This window comes from Dermacentor albipictus, chromosome 1 (assembly GCF_038994185.2).
Source record: "Dermacentor albipictus isolate Rhodes 1998 colony chromosome 1, USDA_Dalb.pri_finalv2, whole genome shotgun sequence".
Taxonomy (NCBI): Eukaryota; Metazoa; Arthropoda; class Arachnida; order Ixodida; family Ixodidae; genus Dermacentor; species Dermacentor albipictus.
In genome coordinates, this window is record NC_091821.1 from 45,278,548 (window position 1) to 45,306,392 (window position 27,845).

Genomic DNA, 27,845 nt, shown 5'->3' on the forward strand with positions numbered 1-27,845 from the left:
TCATTGAACTGTAACAGCGTAGCCGTGCTTACAAGGATCGTTCGGCGTGAAAACGTGCATCCAATCGAAAGAACCTAAAGTGAAAGAGACGCTACTGCTATTAGTGAGTTGCTTTCTCTGCAGCGCATGTCCGCGACCACGAAGACCTTCATGCTTGCAAGCACAGATCAATATTCCCACGTTGATCGTGAGAAAAAAGCAAGAAAGCCAGCGACGCAGGATCAAACATTAGGCAGGGCCCTCCAGCCTGCACGTGGAGTGTGTCAATACACTTTCGAATAAATGGTGAAACTACAGTAATAAAGTAAATAAATGTAACCAATGACACCGCAGCGCTTAGACTACGCACCCGGTTCCCCACTCAGCCAGAGGAGCCAAGAGCACGTAAATACGCGGTGCTTATTTCCCGACGTCGCGCAACTGCTGAAAGTGGGAAGCGGCGCGCGTCTTCGATGGCGAGCGTATTCGTGTCCTTGGTTATCTCACGTGCGGCGGCGGCAGTTTTCAGATGCAGTGCGTGCCGGTTCATAAGCGGGATACGTCAATGAGAGCGGTAGGATGTTGGCACCGTCAGGAATCGCACGTGTGACTTGTTCCTGACGCCATCTCTGACCAATGGAGCCGATGTTGCCTCATTATTTCTCGTGTGTGCAACGCTTGTCTGCACCCGGTGTAGGTGGCAACTTGCCTGGGTTGCAGCAGCTCGACAGCAACGTTTTTAGTGGTATAAAAAGGGGCCCCTGTCGCCCCTATACACCACTAGCTTCATTTGAGCTTTCTGATTTCGCTGTGCAAGTATCGTGAAGAGCCAGAGAGTCACCATGAAGGTCTTTCTTGCCTGTGTCCTGCTCGCCACTGTCGCCGCTGTGAGCTTTGCTCACCACCTCGAGCTCTGCGGTGAGTATACTGGTTGTGGTTTATAGTGCATGAACCAAAATGCCGACAGATGCTATAGGACTCAGTGGACGTAGCTTTTCCTTTCTACCTTTGCGGTTGTTCATTTTCAGGACTAATATATTTATCACGGCCCTTTTGATATGAAATTCACTTTGGCAATCCTTCGGAAGTGAGAGTATACATGTATGCCCTTGAAAGGTAAACCTTAATTTCTACTGTAGTGCCCGCGAAGGTGATAGTCATATCTGTTGGAAATACTGGGGCCAATAGCGTATTAATGGAGCGACGAGTTCGAATTTAGTCCTGACTTGGGCCGTCGACATTTTCTTTTTCATTTGCAGCTCTGTTATACCGTTATCATGTCATATATCCGTGGTGCATGTATGGCCGTAATATATAGGAGGAGATTTGTAAAATCGGCGCGTATTATGTGCCGCTCAAGTATATCTGCAACAAGCGCGTTCTGATAAGTTTCGGTTATGTGTCTCCATGATGACCCTGGTCGATTTTCTTCTTCGCAGATAAACAAGACGGACAGCTGAAAAATGAACTGCAATGCATTGGTCTCCACATATCACGAGGGGTAAGAACAGCAGCGATATATGTATTGCAGCTGGTGATTCGAGAGTACGATGGTGTCTTAGGTTTGTTTCCGTTCATGAAGCGTTAATTCACGCTTCTGAGCTTTCGACGAGAGAGTAAAATGGTATGGAAGAAGCCCAGATTGAGCTCCGGGAAGCCCATGGCAGAATGATGTTTCGCTGCAGGTGCTACAAATCATTAGCCTACTTGTGTCCACAGTAGACTGTAGATGTATGATGATGTAAAGAACTGATAGGTTACTTTAATGGATGCTGCTCTCCTGTAATATCACCTTACAGGCGATATTGCAGCTAGTGAACAATAATGACAGAGTAAATTTTGTCCGAAAATGATATGGAATGACTCCACATCTGTTTTGTTTCTTCTCTTTTTTGAGACACTTCAGACTTTCTTGAGACTGAGACACACAAGAACGCAGAGAACACGCACAGGCAAACGCAGACACGTCTCACATTCATGCCAGCAATTATGAAGTAGACGTGAAACGAAGAAACTTTATGTGTGTACAGAGGATGTCTTGCGTTTATTGAGAACGCACACACGTCCTAATATTTCTTTGTGGACGTGTCGATACGTGCATGTGTGCAATATGGCTCTGTAAACGTGCATGCATCTTTCTCAAAGATAAGCGTGCAAACACGTACACAAGAAGAAATTAAAAAGAAAGGAAAATTAAACGCCACAAAACACAACAAACCCCTTTTTGTTAATTCACGCGTCCATGTTTGCACACATATCTGCTTCAGTGACAGGAATCCATATACCAATTCGCTCGACATTGCCTCACTCAAAACGTACATATTTTTCACCGAGTTCCGATTTGGATGTTCTTTTGATTCAATAAGATATTCTGCTTGGCACCGCTTAGTCATAATTCAGTTTGGTTGTGTGCTGGTTTGGTTTGCTGCCACTGCTAGCCAGCGCTGTTTATTACGAGCCATTCTTGCGTACGAGCGTCTTTGTGTTCCACTCCGATATACACTGAATGAAGCGCGAGTAATTTTTATGTCAACCGTATTCAGCTTAACTTTTCTTGGCCCTCTAATGCAGGCGAACCAAAGCTTTGACAAGGCGTTGAAGACTCTCGGCTGCCAGGACTGGAGCTGCGTGATCCGGAAGCTGTGCATTGGAAACAACCTGGTGAGTTCTTGTTTCCTCTCTGGAAGTTTTTAATACACAGGATATACACTCGCGCATTAAAACGTAATATAGTGCTAGAGTTTGTTGCCTACAACGTATAAAATATCATGTCCTTCGGGAGCGTTTCAAAGATCCCAGAGAAGAACACTATTCGAAATATAATGAAAACGGCTATCATGACTACACCAAATGCGGCTTGCATGGGTGGTTTCTGCGCTTTTGCGAAAACAAACTGGCCCGAGTTACGTAATCAAATTGGTATCTCTTTTCTCTTCGAGACCTTGTTCACAATGCCGGATAGTGAAGTTAGCTGTTTAGGTAATACAAACTTGAGAGTCAATGAGGCTTAAAAGGAAAAGAAACTCTACATGATGTAATGGTGCTGTATGACCATAGCTGTGGCTCACCGTAAGGAAGACTTAACGAATGTGGAAGCAAGGCATTTGAGTTTTGTTTTCGAAACACTGCTGTAAAAGAAAGCCACTAGAAATCCTGACCTTGCACACCAAAAACATTTTAAATTAACGCTACTATTAGAAGATTTATTGTTTCGTCTGAAAACATTGTGAATGACAATAAAGTGAGGTTGTTCTTTAGCGACTTTGACTTCCTTAATATTTTGGTAACACCAAAACAGAGGTCTGAATTGTTGCTCTACATTTCATACAAGACCAAATGCTACTGTATTTTGTCATAAATAAAGGGGTGTATTATCATAGCAAAAGATAGGGTGCAATACCTTCAAAGACTCATGGAATTATCGTCTACTTTTCTTCAATAGGAAGCTGCCATGGCCAACCACTTCACGGTGAGTCCATCTGCCATGACGTGGACGTTAAAATTTATGGGACCACTTGCTCTAAACCTTCTAAGTGTTGAGAGCCACTGGCAAATGTGTGCCTCTATTTTTTACTACTGCTTGTTTCGTTTGCCAGAAGTGAGCGCTAATAAAAAGGGAAAATGAACTCAAATGTATTTCGAGAGAAAAAATAATGTAATGTAATGTAACAAAAACACTCCAATGTGAAGTTACAGTTATTTACTTTTTAAAAATTTCAGCCAGGAGAAAGTTTTCAGCGATTCGTTCCTTAACGTGCACGTATATTTATTACGGACGGATAGTGCGGGAATACCATGTTGCTGGTTTACTTTCCAATTCACACAGAGCTAGCGTCTACTGACTGGCGGTGCAAACTGTTGATCTCATTTTAGAGCGCAACCGCAAGAACGAAAAAAAAAAAACGTTCTGAAAAAGTGGTCACCGCATGTACCACGTTTCACTGCAAGACAACTTAAAGCAGGGTCTCGACGAAACTTTGCGGAAATTCGACGGATGTGTTGTGCGGGGTGATCACTTTTAAGCTTTGCGAAATTTTTAAAAATCAGATAGCACAATTCTTGTCCTGTTCAAAGAGGAGGACACTACACTAGCACGAGAAATCGAAACACACATTCAACTACTAAAGAAGATGTCAGTAATTAACTCCCTAATTAATTATTGTAGGGCACATACTACAATTAAGGAATTGTAGCCGGTTAGTTTCCAAGACGAGTTCACTTGGGTTTTTACATGAGGATAGCAGATAAGAGATATCGATTCCCAAGGTGTGGAACGAAATACATTGGCAGATCTTTTTACATCGCAAATCTTCGAATTGGTGTCATTCTGGAATATAATTACTAGTGGATACGCCTTGCAAATTCGCCGGATTCAGTGAGAGAATTGCAATATGCACCCTAATGTAATGAATTAAGAAGTTAATTAGTATTCTTTTGTTATTTATTTGAATATGTATTTCGGTTTCTCCTGCAATTAATGTTCGTCTCTCTGAAAAACTTAGCTTAAGGACTAGCGTTATGATATATGCAACAGGTGATTTAAAAAAAAATTTCCTAAAACCTGAAACTGATCACCACTTACAATATGATGGCCGAATTACAATAAGTGTCATTTACTTGAGGGCGTCGTAGGCAACGATGTTATGCTAATTGCGAATGAACGCACTGATGAGAATAAATGCAGCTGCTGCAGGAATATTATAAAGAGCATAGAAAAATAAAACTTATGCTGAAGAGAAATTACCTTGGAATATTTACTAAAGGAGTAAAAAAATTAAGCCATAAAAGTAAAGTAAAAAATATATAAAAGTAGCCCAATGTGAACCTCTCCAAATAGATCAACGAGGGACTAGAATGACAGCGGTAGAAAAATAAATGTTCTAAAATCTGATCGGAAGAGGATTTCGCAGGAACAGCCCACCTAAATTAGCATCTAAGTGTTTAACTTGAAGCTTGATGGTCAATTTAGGGAAGGCTCAAGAAAAGGTATAGTGCGGCCCGCTGGAAAAACTTAAAATGAACACAAGTTGCTTTAAGCAAGGAATTAAATATATGTAACATACATTTTGCAGAGGTAAGCTTCGATCGCTTCACGCGGCGATATCTTAATTTTAAAATGGTATTGAAAAGCGGGAAATCTGAGGGGGTCGCACTCATATACGGTGGCAGCGCCGGCAGAGGACAGATCACGTGAGCAGCGTGTATAACAAGTACTGAATCGTCGGGAGCGTTGTGTCATGTAGGGATGTCTCCTTATTGGAAAAGTCTGACAGTATGGATTGTCTTTGTGTCGAATGATCCTGCACCGTGACGTAGTTTTGGAAAAGTGTTTTATTGAAGTTATTCTTATGGAGCTATAGACCAAGCTGGTTCGTTTCCACTTAAACCTTCTTTTTTTTGACAGCTCCATCCTGTTGTTGGTCGAATATGTGTAAGGAGATGGGTGTGCTCTTTCGAGGCTCGACGGAAAGAAAAAGTCAGCTTTGAGTAAAGTCATAGCTTGCCCGGTAGTTCTTGGGTACAAGCACCGACTTGATGCCGATATGGCACTACGATAGGCGGGCGAGTCGGCATACTTTCATCATATTTACTGTTTAGCGCAACGGAAAATTCGATACACGCCATGAATACGGAACCCATGAAAACGGAATCGAACCCTCAAACCTCTTGCTCAGCTCCACAACGGTTTAGCCAGAGAGGCACCACAGTGGGCGCGCGGAATTAGAACAGCGAAGTCACGTCTACCTTACCAAGGAATCACCCCAAAAATTATTTGATAGAAACTCTCTGCATGCGGGACAGCGGCAAAGCACTCGTAAAAGGTGGATGTGACCCTTCCAAAGCATGTACGCATTGCCATTTTACAAAGCCGACAGAGTAGGCGCGAAGGGATCCTAAACTTGACATTATACTCATGGAATCTACTATTGTATCTTTCTTAAAGTAATTGTTGGACTCATTGAAACTTGCCTTTCTGGAAATTCATGTGCGTGGGAGCTAGAACTGCTGTTTATATCGAACGGAGCTTCAGGTGCACTGCACCTGGTTTCGTACGCACGAATCAGTTCTCATGACAGATTAGATCGTAAAAGCCACCAGCCAATGGTGTTAGCGAACACGTTGTTATCGATGGTGGCCGACCAATGAGAGAAGGTGCCTTTGAACGAGTCACTTAATGGTTTAGACCGTCTGTTATAAGCTGGTTGCACTGCTACATCGTAATTTCTAATGTGTTGTACCAATTTTCAAGCAAAAGAGTGATTGTAAAGCAGTCGTTATATGACATATTGGTTTTTAGGAGCTGGACACATCAGACTGAAGTACACTGAACTTTAGAAAGGCAACGGAGCAAGGAAAAGAATATCCCTGCTGATGTAGCATATTGTCTGTAGGCTTGAGTTTGCGCATAGAACATATTTCTACGGTAATGTAATATATATGAACGAGAAGAAAGGAAACCGAGGGGCCCGATTTTTATTACTCATATCATCAGAAGTCAACAAGCAAAGAAGCGAAGGGCAGGATAGAGGAAATTACTTGTACTTAATAATTGAAATAAAGAAATGACAAATTAATGGCAACGATAGTGGATGAAAAACAGCTGGCCGCAGGTGGGAACGAACCCACCTCTTCGAAACACACGTGAGATGCTTCAGCCAAGCGAGCTATCGCAGTGCCGTTTTCCCAGCGACTTCCCGGGGTATTTACGGTTTACTACTAGGACTAACCCTGGTAGTGTTAGCCAGCGCCTCCACTCACAAACCTTGGCCGCGGATGTGGCACATCCTATGTACGGCAGGCGTCATGTGTGCGTTAACTTTATGGGTCAAGGCAACCGATCCATGCCGCTGGATTCGAGATCCTCAGTATTTAATGAACGAGAACAAAGGAAACCGAGAAGGAAAGCAAACCAACAAGAAAAAGACATGAAGGACAGTGTAGGCGAAATTACTTGTATCTATTCTTTGAATGAAAGAAATGATAAGTTAAAGGAAATAAAAGTGAATGATATATATATATATATATATATATATATATATATATATATATATATATATATATATATATATATATATATATATATATATACTGCGACGAAGGCCAGTACTCCGGCTGAAAGGTCAGTAAAACACATGCCATAGCATTCGTCTTTTTTCTTTTTTGAATGTTATGCCTGCGGGTCTGGCGCGAAACTCTTTGTCTTGCATATATATATGTTGGCTTATGTTGGCTTCTTATGATATGACTACATGTATATATATATATATATATATATATATATATATATATATATATATATATATATATATATATATATATATCGACACTTTGCATATGAATACTCCTTTATTTGATACATTTACAGAAGCCTCAAATCGCGGAGATTCACAGTGCTGCCACCACGTGCGACCCGGAGGCCGGGCACCACCACCACCACAACTGAATGTTGTCTAGTTTTGAATATATTCAAGAAATTAGCCTTCCATGGGCTGAACGTTCTTGCTTTGTCCAGAGGTGTGCCATCGAGGGACTCCGGGCAGCTTTTATCGCTGTTGTAATCAAAGGTTAAAACTTTTTACCTCTGCTGTGTTCAGGGCAAATAAAAACACTTTGCCTCGACATTTATCGACTCTTTATGATCATTTGTGAAAACGTGGAAATGCACACTTTAAATATGGTGCTACATTTGAATGCGAAGCGTTCTTTGTACAGTGTTGATAGATCTGTCAGTGACCCAAATTGTCCGATAGCTCTGACCACCGGGTATGTCAAAGTGGTCGTGATATCATCGTAGCAGTTTTTCAGCACGTATACATACATGGTGATAGTATTTCAGTTTTTCGCAATTAAATAAAATAGTCTGTTGCCGATAACAGAATTCTTGAGCTGGATTATTTTGAGTGGCGGGAATTTTTCGCACGAGAAATTTAAACACATATTCAACTACTTAAGAAAACTCCACTATTTATCTTTTAAAATGATTACTTGACGGTACATATTGCAATTTACGAATTGTAGCCGGCGAGTTTGCAAGGCCTATCCACTTGGAATAAATTTCTGGAATGACACCATTTTGGAGATATGCGCCACCAAACTTGCTCTAAAATGAACTGCTGTTCCAGGTACTTTCTTTACCTGCACGTTATTTTATGCACTGAAGCGTAAAAGTTACTGAACAGCCATATGTACTTCATTGCACACTTTGCGAAATAACCTCTCGAAACTGGTGTCATCCTGGAAATTCGTTTACAGTGGGTACATCCTGCAAGCTCACGGGATGCAATTCGTAAACTGCAATATTTGCCGCAAAGTAATTAATGATGAAGTTAATGAATGATTTTTTGTTGATTACATGAATATGTGTTGCGATTTCTCGTGCAAGTAAGGTCTGCCTCTTCGAGTAAACCAGTTCAGGGACGAGAATTAGGCCACCTGCTACAGGCAATCTTTAAATATTATATAAAACACGTTATCCCCGTGTATGTCAATATATGCACGAGATGAGATGAATGATACGGCATGACGTTCATGATATTAGGGCCACTATAGGCATGTCGTCCGAGTCGTCTTGCCGTCGAAGTCGTTCCTTAACCTGGATATATGTAGTATATGCATGACAAGAAATACATGCATAACATGACATGAGTGTCACAAATGGGATAACGTGTATCTATTGGCATGCTCGAGGTCATAATGCCATCGTGGTCGTTGCTTTAAATAAATTTATATCAGAATACGCATGGCATAGCATGCATGCATGAGATGAATGTCATGGCATGACATGCAATTTGGGACACTAGATATGTGCTGCTGGTTGTGATGGCGTCGTGGTTGTTTCTTTAACTGGATTAATGTAACAGCGAGCAGTCTCACGCACCCTGCACCAGGGGTGGCCACAGGACCGCCACCACTGAACATCTTCTGAGTCGTGAGCAAGCAGGCATCAGCCGTCGTCCGCAGCTCAAGCAACATTCCCGTGAGAATCCGGGAATCACTTAGTATTATATATTTGAAGTGAAGACCTGAGGAAAAACGTGTTATGTCGTGAACAACAAGCGCTGCGACAGAGACTTGAATGTGTGCGATGAGAGTCAGCGAGCTTCGGTCGCCTCTGCTGCACGAGGAGTGCTGGCGTTCATGAACCTTCGTCACGCGCACCTTTCCGCAAGTGAAATACAAGTTCTACCGCCAGGCTGGATAGGCATTTACCGGCAATGACCAGCAACTGAACGCGGCACTTAATGCCTCCAGGCTTGCACAACCTGCGGCAAGAACGCAGCGTTACGGTCACTGCTGACACAAGATATCAGGGAATGCCGATCTTTCGTGAGCATGCAAGTCGGCGGGCCCGGCTAATTTTCCTTCTGCACTGGGAATCATACAGCAGGCGAGTGTTCACTTGGCAACCTCCACCATTTTCGTCCATGCGGGCACAAATACATTTTAATCTGCTCTGTCAGCAATCATAGAACGATTCTTTAGTTATCTGATAAGTGCCGGCGACAAGAATTACGCGATCGGAAACAACAACCGTGGTGGAAGCTGGTTTCAAACAGGCATTTTCTGCAGGCGCACACACGCCTATTCCTGAACAGTTTTGCACACACAGTTATTGACGACAGGCTGACGGCCGTAGCAGCCCTACAGATGCGCCGCCATAAAGTCTAGAAGATTGAGGGTAAAAGCATAGATCAGGCTGCCACAATCGTCGCCTCCAGGCGGCAAGAATGGATGTTATTAAGGTTACAACGCAGGCATTATGGATAAATCAATGGCGTACTTTCACTACAGTGTATTATAAGGTTGCCGTGTGTTCAGGAGCGCACGCACCATTCATTGCCGTCAAGCGGAAAGTTGGGGAAAAATAAGAAATTCTGGAGTTTTACGTACCCAAACAACGATTTGATCCTGAGGCACATCGTAGTGGGGGAATCCGGATTAATTTAGACCACCTGAGGCACTTTAACAGTAATGTGGGGAAAGATCCACGAGAGGCTTCCTCTTTTGCTGGGGAATTTCAACTCTCTTGAACCTGAATAAGGTGGCTTTGCGCAAATATTAAGGAGGACGAGGATGACTCGAACCTATTAAAAGGCAGACTTCGAGGAGCAAAAATACCCACATCTCCCACGCGCCATTCATGCATGCGCAGAACGTACGCGAGAAAGAAGGGCTCGTGAAGGCACCCGCGCTCTGAGTGCAACGCGGCGACAGCAACACCGACGCAAACTTCCGTCGCGCATTCCTGTTGCTGTCAGTTGGGGTGGTTGCTCGCGGTGTGTGTGCGTAAATAATGGAATTTTGCGTGTGAAACCGCGATCTGGGGCCCTATAACGTAAAACCATTCCAATATGTTTTTATTCCAATCTCCTGACGTCAAATTTGCGTAACCGGCTACGTCGTCATAGCGCGGTGAGCTGCAGCTTTGTCTGGACAGCCCAATCAAACGCTCTCCTTATTTACAGGAGGTCAGATTTGTCTGCTTTCAAATCGAATAGCATTGTCTATCTTGGAGTATTTTCCTTATTCAATCGGCTGACAAGAGGCGAGGAGCACGCAGAATTGAGAAAGTTTCAGTGGGGCCGCACTAGGGCAGTGAGAGTACATAATCGGAGGAGTAGGGTGGAGCCTTCGTTTGCAATTATGCCGCTTCCGCATGCTTAGCTTGCGGTGGCTGCTCGAATATCGCGGCAGCATGCAACGGAAGCTTAACAATGCTGCTAAAAGGGATCCTCGACGACGAACAGTAGGCAGAGTGATGTCCCATACCGACCAAAAGTGCTCGAAAACGTTATACTGCCAAGTAAAAATTTTGTTATGCGAAAATAAATCCGTTCTCCAGATCAATATCAGCCTATTCTGTAGAAATCTTCGGTTATTTTCGGCAGATTAATGAATTTCAATGCATTCACGTCACGTGCACACAGTGAGTTTGTGGATTCTGTGACGTCGAGGGGCAGTCAGGCAAAGTGTGCGTAGACCAAGAACAATTGACGAATAGTGGAGGGCTAATGGCGCAAAGAGGCGTACAGGAGGATTTGATCATATTTAATTTGTTGGGTCTAATCAGACATAATCAGTGCGAACGCATAATGGCCGGTAGGAAGTTTGTTGCGGTTGCCTTGACGTCGCATGACATGCAGGCGAAGTGGGGTAGCCCGAAAAATTTTTGACGAATCGTAGAGGGCTGATTGCCGAAATGGGAATGAAAAATTTGCAATACCTTTCCAGTATATCGCCCCATATTGATCTCGACGTAACCCCTGGAGAAACACAATATGAATGAGACACAAAAGAAGTGAAAAATCGACATTAACAGAGACGGAAAGAAACAGAATAGAGAGGTATAATCAACACTTACGGATCGAATCATTTGAGCAACCATGTGCGCGTCGAACTTGTCTTCTTTAGGGTTGACACTTGGCTGACCCTTTCTTTTTATTTTCATGTCGATTAGTCAAAGATATAGTAAATTATAAAAAAAAACATTCACAATCGCTTCACGCGCTGGTCATAAGGTCCGTTTTAAGTTGCTATCAAACGACGCTCGAATCGTCGGAAACAAGGTGGCAGGTATATAAGCTAGTGCATCACATGGCAGGAAGGGGCTTGGAAACCTGCGGCACAAGCTTTGAAAGGCCACTGGTTCAACAAACAAGCAAAGAATTAAATCCTGTAGAGCATTTTCCAATCCTGAGGTTTCCTTCGCGGAACCTTAACCTTAAAATTTACTGGACTGTTGACACTCTCTTCTATCGTACACGCTTAGACGCGGCCTGCACGCCACACTTATGTCTCTTCAAAAAAGAATATATATATATATAACGTAGCCTCAGATTGCAGTTACAGTCTTACCTCCGACGCTTCAGTGAAACACGTTCGCATAGAAGATCCTCCATATGACCAACCGCGGGTTCGTTGGCGTGACCGTTGGACGATCCTTGACAAACGTCATTTCATAGTGAGCAATGTGCTTGAACCATAGTCAATCCCTGAGTAGTGAAGGCGCTCTGTAGGTTCACTTTCTGTTTGCTTTAGTGGGTGCGAATCTTATGACCATCCTAGAAGCTATAAGTGATGTTACTTGCTTTGTCTTAAGTACGTTGTGCCTCTTTTTTAGCGGGCTGATTTCGAGGCCGTGTTGTCTTCATGTATGTATACATGAAAATACTTGTGCAGACACTTTTGAGTCCTGCATTGTGGGTGACCATCTATACGAATTTGACTGTGCTTTCGACGCTGGTGCATGTAGATGTAGGTGGTGGTGCTGCATAAGGAAGGGTTAGCTTTGCATACATAGCCGGCAACTGTTCCGCCTGAGCCTTCTGCGAGTGTCCCTATGCATGTCACCAGGTGTCGAAGAGCCCCGCGTCTCACATCAAGGCAATCAGTAATCGTTGCACCCTCTTCCTGAAAGCCGCGGGCTGTCTGGGGAAAACGACATCTTCAAAAGTGCTGTGCGAGAGACCATACTTTTGCAGGCTGCAAAACATCGCTTTTATTTGCTGTGACAAACTGCAGTCATAGCCAATTGCAATGTTCGATGTCACATATATCACCACAGAAGGCAAAGAGCGAGGAAGCGCGTCGTCTCATCTTGAATAATCAAGCCAGGGTGCACGCGGACTCGGTTCGGATGCGGTGCAACAACGTTGCCTCTTCCCGAGTATGTCCAGGGGTGACACAGGCTGGGTGCGCAGTCTGGTGGATAACCCTAAAATGAATGCGGATTGCATCCTTAGGGTTCTGAAAGATCTTTTGCGCTCTTACTTTTGGGACACATGTCAGTGCCAGGCGTGCAAGAGCGTCAGCTTCTACAGTTCCTTGAGTTCCTACGTGGGCTGGGATCCATTGAAATTTCACTTTAAATCCCTTGCTCATTAGAACTTTCACCACTGCCAGAGATGATCTTGTCAATTTCTCTCGATGTAGGCACAAGCAAAGATGAAAGCGAACGCAGAGCGCCATGGGAAATGAAAGAAGAGAGCGCGAGGAGAAAAATGGAGCGTTGGTGGCGGGGATCACTACTCCTGCAAGGGGCTATAGCGAGCGAGTACGCGAGAGGTTCGATGTGATGATGCCTTGGGCGTTGTCGCCGCTGACACTGTTGGCACGATTTCCCCACGACGAAGGCCCGGTATCGTCGTTGGTGGAACGAAAGCGTGAGATGAAAAGCGTAGTGCCGCGTAAGACGGCCTGTAACGCCAGAGTAGCACGCATCGTGTGTATGAAAACGAAGCGCTGCATGAGCAGAGGTCTGTCTGCGGCGGCTGCTGTGAATCGCGCCCACGCGTCACCCACGCGCTGCCTCTCGCGATCTCCCGATTAGCGAGGCAGCTGCGCCACACTTCGCTCGGTTTGCAATGTGCCGCACGAGACAGATAGCCCGTGTCAGCTACGCTACTACTGCGTTCTCTTCATATTAGAAGGGCGTTGCACTTAACTTGGGCCAAAATTTAAACATATGAAAATGCTATGTAGGTGCACTGAACCAAGGTAATGTTGTTTACCGTCGCTTGGAGATACTCAGATTAATTTTTTGTTGGATTGCGCCTAATTAGTTATTAGTCCTATTTATTTATTAAATTGCTCAATTAATATAATTAGATTAAAAACGTCAATGAGATCATATAGAGCCACAAGAAAAACTCCGGATACAGCTTTCTGTTGCGCAATACGTGCTACATGAAACACTTTTACCGAGCCTGAAAGTAGCCCTCGAATTGACGCTACGTGCCTCGAGCGGCCAGTCGCACGGCAATTTTCCGAGCATTCACGGGCATCTTTCGTGCTCGGAAAAACACCTTTATATAGCGCGTATGAATGGAGCGAAAGCTGTACCGGGAGTTTCTCGTGTTGATCTACAATTTTCTCAATGGCACTTTTTATCTATTTATTATTAATTTAATCTCTTTATTAGTACGGCACAGACATGGGCCATCCTACGTTGCCTGATCGAGCCCGACAAGGCGAAATCAACAACCTGTCGGATGCTTCTAGAAATCCCTCACAAGTTAACCAGGAACGACCAGGATCTAATTGACACCCTAAGAACAAGATACCTGGGTAGCGACCCCATACGACCATGCCTCCTAAAATACGAAGGAGAGCAAAAACCACAACTGGACACTCCGATCACGGAGGAAGAGGTGTATGCCGCGGCATGAGCCTCACAGCGCAACACTGCCGCCGGGGTTGACAAAATCAACAATGCCATGATTAGAAACCTGAGCCCCATGCACATCATGGACTTGACCGAATACCTCAACGAGGAACTCTGGAGCAAGGGCCACGTACCGAACGAGTGGAAACACGCGGAAATCGTGACCATTCCCAAGTCTGGCAAGAAGCCCGCGATCGACGCCCTGCGTCCCATCTCGCTGGCTTCGTGCATCTTCAAGCTGTACAAGAGGGTCGTCGAAACCCGCATCCAACACTAATAGAGGACGGTGACCTCTTCTGGAACACCATGATTGGCTTCAGGCCGGGACTTTCTGCGCAAGATGCTTTCCTAATCCTAAGGGAAGAAGTTCTCAGGGGCATCCGAAAGGGAGGAGAACACCTTCTGCTCACGTGGACGCAGGGCCACGCGGGACTGGAGGGGAACGAAAGGGCGAACGCCTTAGCTCGAGCGCTAATCAACCCAGCGGGGCAAAACCAATCGTCGCATCAATCCCCCCCCCCCCCGCCTTTGCCTTCGTGCCCCTGCCATTCTATTACTGCGACCGACTCGAGACCCAGTGACTAAAACACAGGATTTATCCTCCCCCTCACAGAAAGTTCATCACTGAAGAAGCAGTAGCTCTCCGGCTTATTCAGACTAACACATTCCCAAACCCACACAGATGCAGAAAAATGTATCCACAAACATATCGCAGCATCTGCCCCTGGTGCGGCGACACATGCCCTACACTCTTTCACATCTCGTGGGGGTGCGGGGGCAAACCTCAACACTTAAAGACACCTAGCACGTCATTTGAGCGGCGGGAGGTACAGCTGACCGGCGATACCCTGGTGGGACAAGCTCTCATGCGGCAAGTACGTCGAGCAGCCATGGACAGTGGAGTCCTGGAATGAGGACACCACCCACTCGACATCAAAAGAAACTACCCTGATGGTCCAAATAAATGTTTTCTGTCTCTCTCATCTATATATAATATTTGAGAAGGTGATTAATTCATTAAAAGTAATGATGTAATCAGGCCGAACGCAAGAAATTGTCTGAGCGTCAGCACGCGATGCCAAACTACATTACCTTCGTTCTGTTCAGCCACGTGGTATTTAAATATTTTAATGTTTGGCCCAAGTTGAAGGCGACAGCCTGTAAAATCATAATTAAAACATTGACACGCGAAAGGAAAACATATGTAGAGATCAGCTCAAATTTCGCATTAGGGAATATCGAAATTGTCGGTGAATTCTTACGCTCTCGACTCAATGGACGAATATGGCGTAATCATCATCGCGTTCGATCATCATCACTCGTCATTGTAGCCCGGACAATCACGCGTGCTCGCCTCTCGAGCCACGAGCAAAGCGAACGCGCTCTGAATTTCGGCAAGGCTGGACCCCGACTGCGTTGCTCTCCTCGACCACCTCCTTGCCAGGCACGACAGCGTACCACGTCGGCTGCCTAGACATCGTCCTTACAGTGCCATTCCTCGACGTTCATCCACCGCCTCGGTCAGCAGCCTGCAGCTGGTGAGCGCCGATTCACTGGGTAGGTTGAAGGCACGTCAGACCGCTGCAGGCGCGTCACTACTCTGATGAAAAGGGGCCGGCCAATCTGGTGCCCTTTCGGCCAGTGGTCATTGACAGCTTCAGGCTGGGACATCCGGAAGGCACCGCTAGAGGACGCTTCAAGCAATGTGGCTCAGAGGCAACCTTCTGCTGTCGCTCGCTGCCATGGGTCTACCAGACACTGCAGTCCACCTCTACTGGGAGGTTCACCTTGGACGCCAGCATCCCCTCGCGGAACCCGTCCTGGAGCTGGCATGGTATCGCGTCGTTATCAAGGTGGTGGCTGTGCTGTTGGGGCTACAACACGCGAACGGCTCTCGTCTAGGCGAAGCTCCACCTTGGAAGACAAGAGCGGCTGCTCACCGGAACCAGCGGGTACGTCTCATCCGAGTAGTGGCCGTGCACAGCGGCGACCGCACGCGGACGACTCGCGTCTACTCGAAGCAGCGCCTTGGAAGGCCGGCCGCTAATAGGACCCATCGTGGTGGTGGCGCGGCCACGTGCCATCCGAGTGGTGGCCACGCACAGACATCGGCCGCTTCTGATGCCATGAACCAGGAGCTGCTGAAGTCAAACGCCGAGCTGAACGCAGCCATGCAATCATCGCCGGTGGAAAAGGTGGCTCAGGCGGAAATAATGCGCGAAGCCACAGTGGAGAAGAGGAAATATCAGGATGCATTGTCTCGACAGAATTCAAAGATGCTCGCTCTGGACACAACGCTTGGGAATTTGGAGGTGAATCTTACAGGAGCGTTTGGAGGAAGTGAATTGCTTTCATCCCAACTGTCGACGAACAGTGCGCAAAACTTGAGGAAGCCATTGCCACGCTGCGCACTGAATTGGAGTCAAGTAGGTCTCGCTGCAGAGAGCTAGAACAACAGTTGAGTCAAGCTGGATGCGAGAAGTAAGAGCAGTCAACGCGACTTCTGCAAGTATACCATGAATTGAACAGTCTTACCTACAGAGCAGATAAGCTTCAAGCATGCGCACAAGAGCTCCGAGGAATAGCTGGAAACTGATAAAATTACATGAGAAGAATGCCATTCTTGAGAACGAACTGCCTGAGGTTGCTTATTCTTGTGAGGTGCTCTATGATAATCTCGTTTCGCGAAGCAGTCAAGTAGAGAAATTTGTTGCGGAGCCCATTAGACTTCAACAGTGCACTCGAGAAGAGAAGAACTGAAAAGGCTGAACTCGTGGTTCACTTGGAGAAGGAAGCAAAGTTTCTTCATGCACGCAAAGAAAAACCTGCCAGAACACTGGAATTTGAAATGACAGTTATTAATTTTCGGAAACTTCATTAGTGAAGTAATTTACTCCAACTAATGATTCATAATTTACGCCAAGATAATGTTGTCAGTGATTCGTTTCTGTACGTTAACGTATATTTATTTCTGTGCCCATGGATAGAGCAGGAAGGCCATCTTTCTGCTTTGGTTTCTAATTCAGATTGTGTTAGCGGTACTGACTGTCGCTGTGAACTGTTCATCTCTTTTTATAGCACCACCGCAAAAATAATAATATAATAAAAACGTTCTGAAAAAGTGTTCACCGCAAGCGACATTTTTTATTTCAAGCGAAAGAAAAGGCAGGTCACGATGAAACTTCGCATAAATTTGACGGTTGTTGTATAGGTATTGCGGAATTTTTAAAAGCAGATAGCCTAATTCTTGTCCTTGAGCTGGACACTACTAACATGTGGGGTAAAACATCATATTCAACTAATTCTTCCTATTTATTTAGTTTACGGCCTATATCAAAATTTACGAATTGTAGCCGGTTTGGTTGCAAGGCTTGAAATTTTCCAGGATGACACCAGTTTAGAGATAATTGCCAAAACACGGGACGAAATACATGGGCGTTCCAGGAACGTTTGCGCTTGAATGCAAAACAGAAAACTTTTGCGGCGTTTGACGGCGCGTTCGCCGAACGGGTGTCATTCTTGAAAAAATGACACTTCGCCTGAAGAGCAATAACCTTGAAATATTTACTTAAGGAAGGAGAAAGTTGGGCCATAACTCGGAAAGTCCGAAAACTTATAAAATTAGCATTACGCGAACCTTTCCAAACCGATCAAGAAGGGACTAGAATGATAGCCGTACGCAAACTAAATGTTCACAAATCTGATCGGAAGAAGATTTCGGAGGAAAAGCGCCCACCTGGAATAGGATCTTAGGGGTTGACTTCAAGCGTGAAGGTTAATTTAAGGAGACCCAAGAAAACGTAGAGCGCGGCCTTCTGGAAAACCTTAAAACGAAGTTAAATTGCTTTAAGCAAGTGAATAAAGATATTTAACTAACATTTTTCAAAGGCATGCTTGAATCACTTTACGAACCGACATTGCAGTTCAAAACGGCATTAGAATGTGGGACATCTGAGAGGGTCGCACTAAAGTGCGCAGGCAGCGCCGGTGCAGGAGAGATCATGCTCTGGGAGTGTGGGTGGACATACCCCAAGTGCGTCAAGGAGGAGTGGGACTCGCTTCTGCGAAGCTCCGCTCTAGAAAAGCAAATCCTGGCCGTCGGGCGTGTCCGCGACCGGGCCGGTGGGCTAGACCTGCCGGTCCCGACGTGGGACTAGCCGGGTGCGCGACAAGTTCGCGTCCTCGCCGGACCTGCAATAAAGTTTATACATTCACTCACTCAGATCACGTGAGCAGCGCGTGTAACAGGTACACAATCGGCAGGCGCATTGCGTCATGTAGGCATGAGTCTCTTTGCTGGCAAAGCCTGAAAGTTTCGATCGTCTTCGTGTTGAATGATCCTGCAATGCCGCAAAATAGTGCAGATGTTTGACCTTGTTTTTTTGGAAAGCTAGAGGAAGCAGGTTTCTTTCCAATTCTTTTTTTTGCAAGCTGCATCTTGTTGTTGACGGAATATCTGTGAGCAGATGTGTGTGCCTCTTCAAGGCGCCGGAAGTTCCTCGGCTCCGAAGAAATAAAGGAAAGAAAAACTAAGCGTTGAGTAAACCCATATCTTGCCCTGTAGTTCTTGGGTACACATGTACATATAATGAGGTTCCTACGCGGAAAAACCTGGGACACGCCGGTACGGTCCATGCTGCAGCTGTAGAGAGCACTGTTTCTGGGCTTTTTACGGAACAGCTTGCCGGTTTTGGTGTTCACATGTAAAACAAACAAGAGTTTGCATGACCAGGCTCTATGGACATGTCTTCCACTACCACGATGCGCCTCGCATAGATTCGTGATTTCTAGAGACTACACGGTTCAAACATATATAACGATTGACAACCTGGGAGCGCACATTGGACATCCGTGTAGCGTACCCAGTCACAATGTTGCTGCTTTGCCAGCACAAATGCCTCAAGCCACATTTTGCAAACTTGTTGCGACATATCAAGGATACTTTCCGTCAGGCTTTACTGAAGTCATGGATAACCGCACGTATTTCCACTGATAGCACCTTCTTCCCTCCCTCTCCTTTCGTTTCTTCCCTTAAACACCTTGCCCTGTGTAGCGTAGCAAACCGGACGTGCGCATGGTTGATCTTCCTACCTTTCCTTACTTCCTTTTCCTCCTCCACTTCCTCTTTGAGTACCAGCAGCGTCTTGCGGCCGATATGGCCCAACAATAAGCGGGCCAATAGGCAGATATTAAGTATGTCTACTTTTCAGCGTAACGAAAGAGGCAATACACGCTGGAATTGCTTCTCGTGTGCTCTTCCCGCAGTTGCGCGACGCATGGAGAACGGCATATCCTCTCTGTGCTCACGGAAATTGGCGTCTTCCGCTCGGCTGAATCGCGGCTTCAGGACTATCTCGCGGGTGCTCAAAAACGTTCACAAGCGGTGAACTAAGAAACGAAAAAAAAGGTGACAGAATTAGGTTAAATTGTAGATTATGAGGTCTACGACAGAACGTGAAGCCTTCAGACCTGTGGTGGTGCCTTATATGCATAACGAATCCCACAACCTTAAAGGAGTTGGGACAACAAATTTTGAGGCAATAAAAAGTATGTTGTAGGTTGCTTCCCTACGCAAGGACACCCACAACGAGGTATTGGACGCTGCAAACATTTCACAATAATGTTAAATCAGCTCCAAAAAGTCATTAAAAGCTCCTTCTCGTGGTCGAGACCCATCGCTAGCGCGGCAGTTATGACATCACAGAGGAGGAACGAAAATATTGACGTCATAACACACTAGCACAAAAACGTGACGTATGATGAGTAGCGATGAAATGCCGATTACGGAACCTGATGAGCCAACAACACCTAGATAGCGCAAGGCCTTTTCACTCCGATCCATGACGTCACGCTACCTGGCCCGAAATTTCTATTGACAAGGCTGGCGTGATGAAAACGGTGACGTCAAAATCACTGTTGCCTACTCGGGAGCATCCCCATTAGATTCTATGGCAGTCGGGCCAGGTAGCATGACGTCATGGATCGGAGTAAAAAGGCCTTGTGCTATCTAGGTGGTGTTGGCTGAGCCGAGCGACCGAGCATATATGCTCGCTCGCTCGAGCTACAGGACCGAGCTGCAGGCATATAGAAGTCCTTTTTAATGCAAAAGGATAGAACGTTGGGCCAGTTGGTACGGCAACATGATCTTGGATCGTAGCGCGAAGTGAACACGGACACAGAAAGGAGCAGACAGGACGAGCGCTGACTCTCAACTACAGTTTTAGTAAAACGAAGAACACACACATTATATATATATACATATATATATATATATATATATATATATATATATATATATATATATATATATATATATGGTCAAAGAAGGAAACATAAAAGAAGACTACTTCAGATTAGTACACGTATTCTGAAGGAATAATGAAATTCGCAATCTAACAGAGACAACGATGCATGGCTAACGCAAGTGTCTCCTAATCTTTTGATGTGGAATGCCTCGATAATTTTTCTTTTTGTGTCTTCAAAGAAAGATTTACCACCATAATTGAAACAATGTGATGCTAAATGTGATGCATTAGGATGCTCCTTTCTGCGTCCGTGTTCACTACGCGCTACAATCCAAGATCATGTTTCCTTTCCTTAATGCAAAGAAGGGGTAGGGCGTGTAGACACGGACACAGGAGGAGAGAAGTGAACACGAACTCAGCACGGCGGCCCGCGAACGGCCGGACACGTTGAGTGTCCAGACCGACTCCCAAAGGGACCAGGATATGCGGCGGTCGTGTTGTCCGCTTCTCTCCTCGCATAGTCACATAGTTCGGCAGCTCGGAGCGGTCTCTCGTTCGCTTGGCCTTTCTCGATGCGAAGGCCCGTCCATGTGACCGGCACGTAAACTCGCCGCTGCTGCTCGTGGGCCCTCGTGCGACGGCGGTTTTGCTCGAGATTTCCTTGCCGTAGAGAGGACGGGCCCGGGACCCATTTGTGCGGCAGCCGTACGGCGAAGCGGCCAATCAGCGACCGAGGAGTGGTCACTCTGGCACCGACGGCAGCCTCGCCGCCTCTGATCATTCGGCGCCGCCGATATCGTTGCTAGGCCTTTAACCGGTTCACTTCAAAGCTAAAGCTTACGGCGCTTCGGAATGAATCAGCAACTCTCACAAGCCGCTATATTTTCTTACCGTTGTTGTCGCTCTTCGCAATAATTATAATAATCGCGACATGCACTTCGAATCGCAAGTTGTTTACCTCTGCTGGCAGAGCACGCGTATGCGCGAGCAGACGACGCAGCATAGTTTTACGTCACTGTTTTTGTGGCCCACGTGACCAAGCCGTGTTGCGTTTCTTCTCCTATGACGCCATAGCATCACCCGGAGCCGAGGAACCAAAACCGAAATCACTCGGTATAATAATGCTATTATTAAAGTATTTATCGGGTATATATGAATCCCGCGGTGTGTATCGTGCTTCCTGAAGCAGTACGCAACGCTTGAATTGAAGAACGCATGAACGAAAATTTTCACGTCTCTACCCCTTTAACCCTTTCAGGCGCCACTTGCAATTATGCATAGAAAAAGATCTTTTTATATATAAACATTCTTTTTGGGACCTAAGAAACAAAAGACCATTGAATTCTTGAAAGTTATCATGAAACTTTGTTATTTGCAACATCGTACACAATTGTGTACACAGCGCCTCGGTGGTCACAAAATTCACTTGTGGAATGCGAGGAAGCAATTTCTCTCTTTCGTCAGGCACAGTGGCACGGCGCATTTCATGCAGAATATCCGGGCGCCTCGTGTGCACTTCTCGAGCTTGCACCCGGCTAATTCGCACCTTCTGGTCGTGGGATTCGGGCCAATGGTCAAAGGAGTCGTAGGGCGCGTCGGTGCAAGGAAGCGATATTCTTGCTTTTTTGCCCTATTTTTGGTTGTGCTGCTTGGATCTCTGCAAGAGAAGGCCTTCCACGCTTTTTCTCGGGTAGTATCGACTTAATTAATGCTTCGGCAGCTTGCAAGTGAAATTTCATCAAATATAGGAGTTTAGCTCTAGGCAGCGTTTAATTGTCGCGGTGGTAGTCCAGCAAAGCATTGCAGGTACCCAGGTTCACAAAAGGAAAAAGCACTCTCAGTTTCCACTTTTTCAGCTTGCGTTTCCCCTGCGGCAGCATCTTCCTCTTCTGTGAGGTTGGTGAACGCAGCTGCAACGCAGGCGTCGGTCGCTTCACACGTGGCTTCTTCTTCGTCATTTTCCCCGATGTCTGAAACATTTATCAGCAATGAGCTTCAAAAGCCTTTCAGCTGTCTTTTGGGTTTTCTTATGCTTGTTTGTACTGTAGAAAGAAGAACGACGAATGGCCAAAAAACCTGGAAAGAAAATCAAAGCAACTCTCAGCGTTCTTCATTTCTGCAGCGACCACGGCGCTTTGCACACAATCGTGTACACATGCGCGTGCGAGCGTTAGCGTTCGGTCATCTCCTCAGAATGGATGAAATTATCACTCCTCGGTACTTCATATGATGCAGAAGCGCGTCTAATTTTTTTCGCTTGCCACAATAAAAAAAAAGCGGCTCTAAAAAAATAAGAACTTGACTCACCGCTCTTTGCTGCTCCAGCGTCCGCCATTTCTTGTTTTGATATGAACATCTTCACCGAAATGTGACAGATGGCGCCGAAAATGGACATGGTTGTCAGTTTAAAGTTTGGGAATGCGCTAAAGCCAACCTAATAGAAAATTGCGTGCCCTAAACGTGAAAAAAAAAAACACCAGAAATACAATGTACACAATTGTGTACAAGGCGCCTTAAAGGGTTAAGGAGGCCGCAAGTAGGCATGGCGTCCCTTTGACTTTTTGTGCTCCGAGTAAGCTCAGAAGACTGTGTGCCTGCACATGCGGTGATAACAGTCAAGGCTGCCAAATTAGGCATGGAATATCGTATATTCCCTGCGCAATCGGAGTGGTTTATGCCGTACCTTTATCATGTAGAATGACGTACATCGGTCAGAGCGGGCGTTGTATCAACGAGCGACTCAGGGAACACGCCAGAAAAGCAAACAGCAAAGCTGACAGAGGGGCACATCTTGGGTCCCATTTGAATACTTGCCGTAATTGTGCACCGCGCTTTGATGAGACCTTGATTCTGGGCCGAAGCAAATGCGAGGAAGCGCGCTTAGTACTAGAAGCGTTTCATGTAAAGAAAAAAGCAAATGACTGTTCCAGTCATTTGCTTATCCTTATCCTTCCCTGTACGCCTTAGAGGGTCAGTTTTTAAGCTCCCATATCTGTTAACTGCATGGCGCAAGTGATGTGTTCATTTTGATTGCGTTTGCGCATGTGCAGCCATGGCGTACATATGCGTTTTGGCGGGAGAATAAAATCAGTTGTTAGTCGCGTTTCTGTGTGTGTCCCTCTCATTTTGTGGTCGTCCTGGTTTGCGCTAGTCTCTTTTACTGGACATCTACCAACTCGCCCCTAGAGAGGTATTGCTGAAATACATGGCATGAAGTTGATATTTCGGTCACTAGGCATGTGCTCCGAGTCGTCTTGCCGCTGAAGTCGTTTCTTTATTTGGATATATACAGCATATGCATGACAAGACGTGCATGCATGACATGATTTGAATGTCATAAATGGGATGACGTGTTTCTCATGGCATGCTCGTGCTCATGATGCCATCGTGGTCATTGCTTTATATCAATTTATATCAGGATACACATGACATGGCAATCATGCATGAGATGAATGCCATGGCATGACATGATATTTGGGACACTAGATACATGCTGCTGGTTGTGATGGCGTCGTGATCGTTCCATTGACTGGATTAATGTAACAGCGAGCAGTCTCACGCACCCTGCACCAGGGGTCGCCACAGGCCCACCACCATTGAACATCTGATTCGTGAGCTTGCAGGCATCAGCTGTCGCCCGTCACTCAAGCAACGCTCCAGTGAGAACGCGGTAATCGGTGTTATTGATTTGAAGTGTTGAAGAGCTGAGGGAAGAAGTGCGCTGTCGTGAACTGCAAGCGGTGCGATAGAGTCTTGAATGTGTGGGATGAGAATGTCGGCGAGGTTCGGTCGCCTCTGCTGCACGAGGAGTGCTCGCGTTCATGAACCTTCGTCACGCGCACATGTCCGCAAGTCAAGCACAAGTTCTACCGCCAGGCTGGATAGGCATTTAGCGGCAATGACCAGCAACTGAATGCTGCACTTGTTTGCAGGCTAACGCCACCTGCGGCAAAAACGCAGCGTTACGGTCACTACTGACACAAATATCAGGAAATGTTGATCTTTTGTGAGAGTGCAAGTCAGCGGGCCCGGCAAATTTTCCTTCTGCACTGGGAATCATACAGCAGGCGAGTGATAACTCGTCAACTTCCAACGTTTTCGTCTATGCGGGCGCCAATACATTTTAATCTGCTCTGTCAGCAATCATAGAACCATTCCCTGGTTATCTGATAGGCGCCGGCGACAAGAATTACCGGATCGGAACCAACTCCCGTGCTGGCAGCTGGGCGTAAAAACAGGCATTTTCTGCAGCGTACACACGCCTATTCCTGAACAAAGTTTTTGCACACACAGTTAATGACGAGATACGCACGGCCGTAACAGCCCTACAGATGCACCGCCGTAAAGTCTAGAAGATAGAGGGTAAAAACATAGATCAGGCTGCCACATTCGTCGCCTCCAGACCGCAAGGATGGATGCTATTAAGGTTACAACGCAGGCATAATCGATAAATGAATGGCGTACTTTCATTACAGTGTATTATAGGGGTTCTGTGTGTTCAGAAGCGCACGCGCCATGGATTGCCGTAAGGCGGAATGTTGGGGAATAAATATTAAATGTTATTATATATATTAAAAAAATATTAACATCAAATATGAAATTCTGGAGTTTTACGTGCCCAAACAACGATTTCATTCTGAGGCACACCGCAGTGGCGGAATCCGGGTTAATTTTGACCATCTAAGGTTCTTTAACCGGAATGTGGGGAAAGATCCTCGAGAGGCTTCCTTCTCGCGTTTGCCCGACCTAAGAAGACCCAAGAGAGAAATGTGAGGACCTTCTGCTGGGGAAGTTTGCCTCTGTTGCACGCTAATAAGGTGGATTTGCGTAAGTACTAAGGACGACGAGGATGACTCGAACCTATTAAAAGGTAGACTTCGAAAAGCAAAAGTCCCCACATGTCTCACGCGCCATTCATGGACGCGCACAACGAACGCGAGAAAGAAGGTCTCGTGAGACGTCCGGCGCTCTGAGTGCAACGCGGCTACAGCCACGCCGACGCCAACATCCGTCGCGCATTTCTGCTGCTATCAGTTGTGGTGGTTGTTCGTGGTGCGCGTGCGTCGAAGTTTGCTTTTGTGATTTCTTTTTTTCTCTGTTGTTTATGCGCTCTAAGTGATGCGTTCATTTCAAATAAAGGCTTGCTTTTCGCTGAGTTACTCGAGTTTGATTTATACACAGCGGTTGTCAGCGCAATAAAAAAAAGCTGCTTGCACTCAATTAATTTCCTCATTATTGAAGAAAGTTTAACCAAATTCATATCCTGCAAATATACGTTGTATAGCCATTGTGACTTCTACTGCTAACTATCGTATAAATTTTGATTTGATAGAGCGAAAATTACGTAACGAGTGGAATTGCGCTCATTTTCAATCTGTTTAGCCTTTCTTGACCTCCCTCAGGAAATACTTCACATCAAAGCATATGAGAACACCGAATAAAAAAATAAAGAAAAGCTATCACAGTTTCGTCATAAGCACGAAAGAAAGAATTTGATAGCAGCATTTTACAATATTACACGAAGTGTGAGACTGGTACCTGTCACTCTAGCTGTAGAATTGAATTCTGTGGTTTTACGTGCGAAACCATGATTTCATTATGGGGGCACGCCTTAGTGAGCCTGCGACGTGAGCCTGCGTCTGGATTAGTTTTAACAATTGGGGCATTTTTAATGTGCGCTCAATGCACGGGACACGCCTAGTGCTTACGCGTGCAAATAAAATTACATTATTTTCAGGTTTAAGTTATATTATTCTATCGCCCTGTCGCGCTTATTTTCATGACATTTGTTTGTGGTCTCCTATTCTCAAGAATACTGAGGAAGAGGAGGAAGAGTAGATTTTAATGAAGAGAAAGGAGCAGTGGTCGACCTGGAGAGCGTGTCTCTAGCCTGCTACTCCTCATTGGGGAATGGGGAAGTGGGAAATACAGGAAAAGGTAGGTGGCGGATGATTATGATATGGTACAATGAGATACTATATACACGTTGTCCAATATGCGGATGCGCACTGGAGACGCAATACACTAAGAGTAATCTTGTCCATACAAAAGTAATCTTGCCACAAAAAGATTTTGCGCAAACACATTTCGCACTGACTACACGTCTCACAGCTTCTAGAGGCGATCGTCTAAACCAGCCTCACTTAAAAAGTTCAAAAGTGCTTTTATGGCACGTTGGGCACAGTTAAACCTCCTCCACGCGCCCAAAAGCTTTTCTTCTGAAAAGGGGCGGGAGTCCAAGCTGTCAACAGTAGATTTGAGTTTTCTTCGTTCGGCCGCATTTTGAGGGCACACGCAAAGTACGTGAGCTATTGTCTCGAGAGTGTGACAGACGCTACATTCAGGGTCCCGTGCTTGTCCAATCTTGTGAAGGTATCGGTGGGTGTATGCCACACCCAGCCGTAATCGATGAATGAGTGTTTCCTGTCTTACTGAGGAAGAATATTAAAACATACCGAGGAAGAATATTGTGAAGAGTGTAAAACATGGTATGAGCAACTTGATAGAATGGCGTGGCAAATAACTCGCATATACCGCATGTCCTATAACATGGCATGGCATATGGCATAGTTATACCTAAGTATATACAAAACCTCACGGCGAAGGCGACGCCTACGGCAAAGTTCGCTTGCAGTTTTCATATGCTTACTATCAATATAGTAAATAAATAAAAGTGAAAAGATTCACAAGCACAAACAGAGAGAAGCAGCGGTTGCAGAGCTTGTCAGGGGAAACAAACGGCTTCAATACCGGATGGATGCAATGCGCGTCCTCTTTAGGACGTGTTGGTGGAATGCGCCACCAAGCTCTCTTTGATGCGAAGTATTCTTTGTAAATGTCAAGTTGTTTGAGCGTTCTATCTATCTATCTAGCCTCCTAAAAATTATGGTGTTTTACATGCCAAAACCACGATCTGACTATGAGGCCCGCCGTAGTCGGGGGCTCCGAAAATTTGGACAACCTGGCGTTCTCTAACGTACACTTAAATCTGACACGGGTGTTTTCGCATTTCGGCTCCATAGAAACGCGGTCGCCGTAGCCGGGATTTGATTCCGCGACCTCGTGCTTAGATACCCAAAACCATAGCCCCTAAGCAAGCACCACGGGTATCTAGGATTCTACGCCGCGGGACTGGCGGTGCCTACGAACGTGAGTTGCTCGGTATATGCTTATCATCGTCATCAATCGGTCAGTAGTCGAGATAAGCAAGATGCACTTAGAGTATGGGTGGAAGAAAACCAGGGAAGAGATTTATACGACCGGATCCGTTACAGACAAAGGTAGCGCTAGAAGGGAGATAGAGAAGCTTCAAACAAGTATGTGATTATGGAGAGGTATACAAATATGCTAGAACGAAAGATACGTACAGTATACCTTATTAAATGATGAAGGCTTGATGACTATTTGTCGATGCCCCGTTTCAAAGGGGATGCCGATACATTACCATCATCATCGAG

The 27,845-nt window shown here is 45.6% G+C and overlaps 1 protein-coding gene across 1 annotated transcript; it reads left to right on the top strand.

The window, feature by feature from the left end:
- Positions 1-753: 753 nt before the first annotated feature.
- Positions 754-7,589, top strand: LOC135905475 (antimicrobial peptide microplusin-like). Its single transcript, XM_065436437.2, has 5 exons — positions 754-897; positions 1,419-1,480; positions 2,551-2,640; positions 3,422-3,448; positions 7,346-7,589. Exons 1-5 carry the CDS (start codon positions 822-824, stop codon positions 7,421-7,423), a joined length of 333 nt encoding a protein of 110 aa, XP_065292509.1. The 5' UTR covers positions 754-821; the 3' UTR covers positions 7,424-7,589.
- Positions 7,590-27,845: the final 20,256 nt, after the last annotated feature.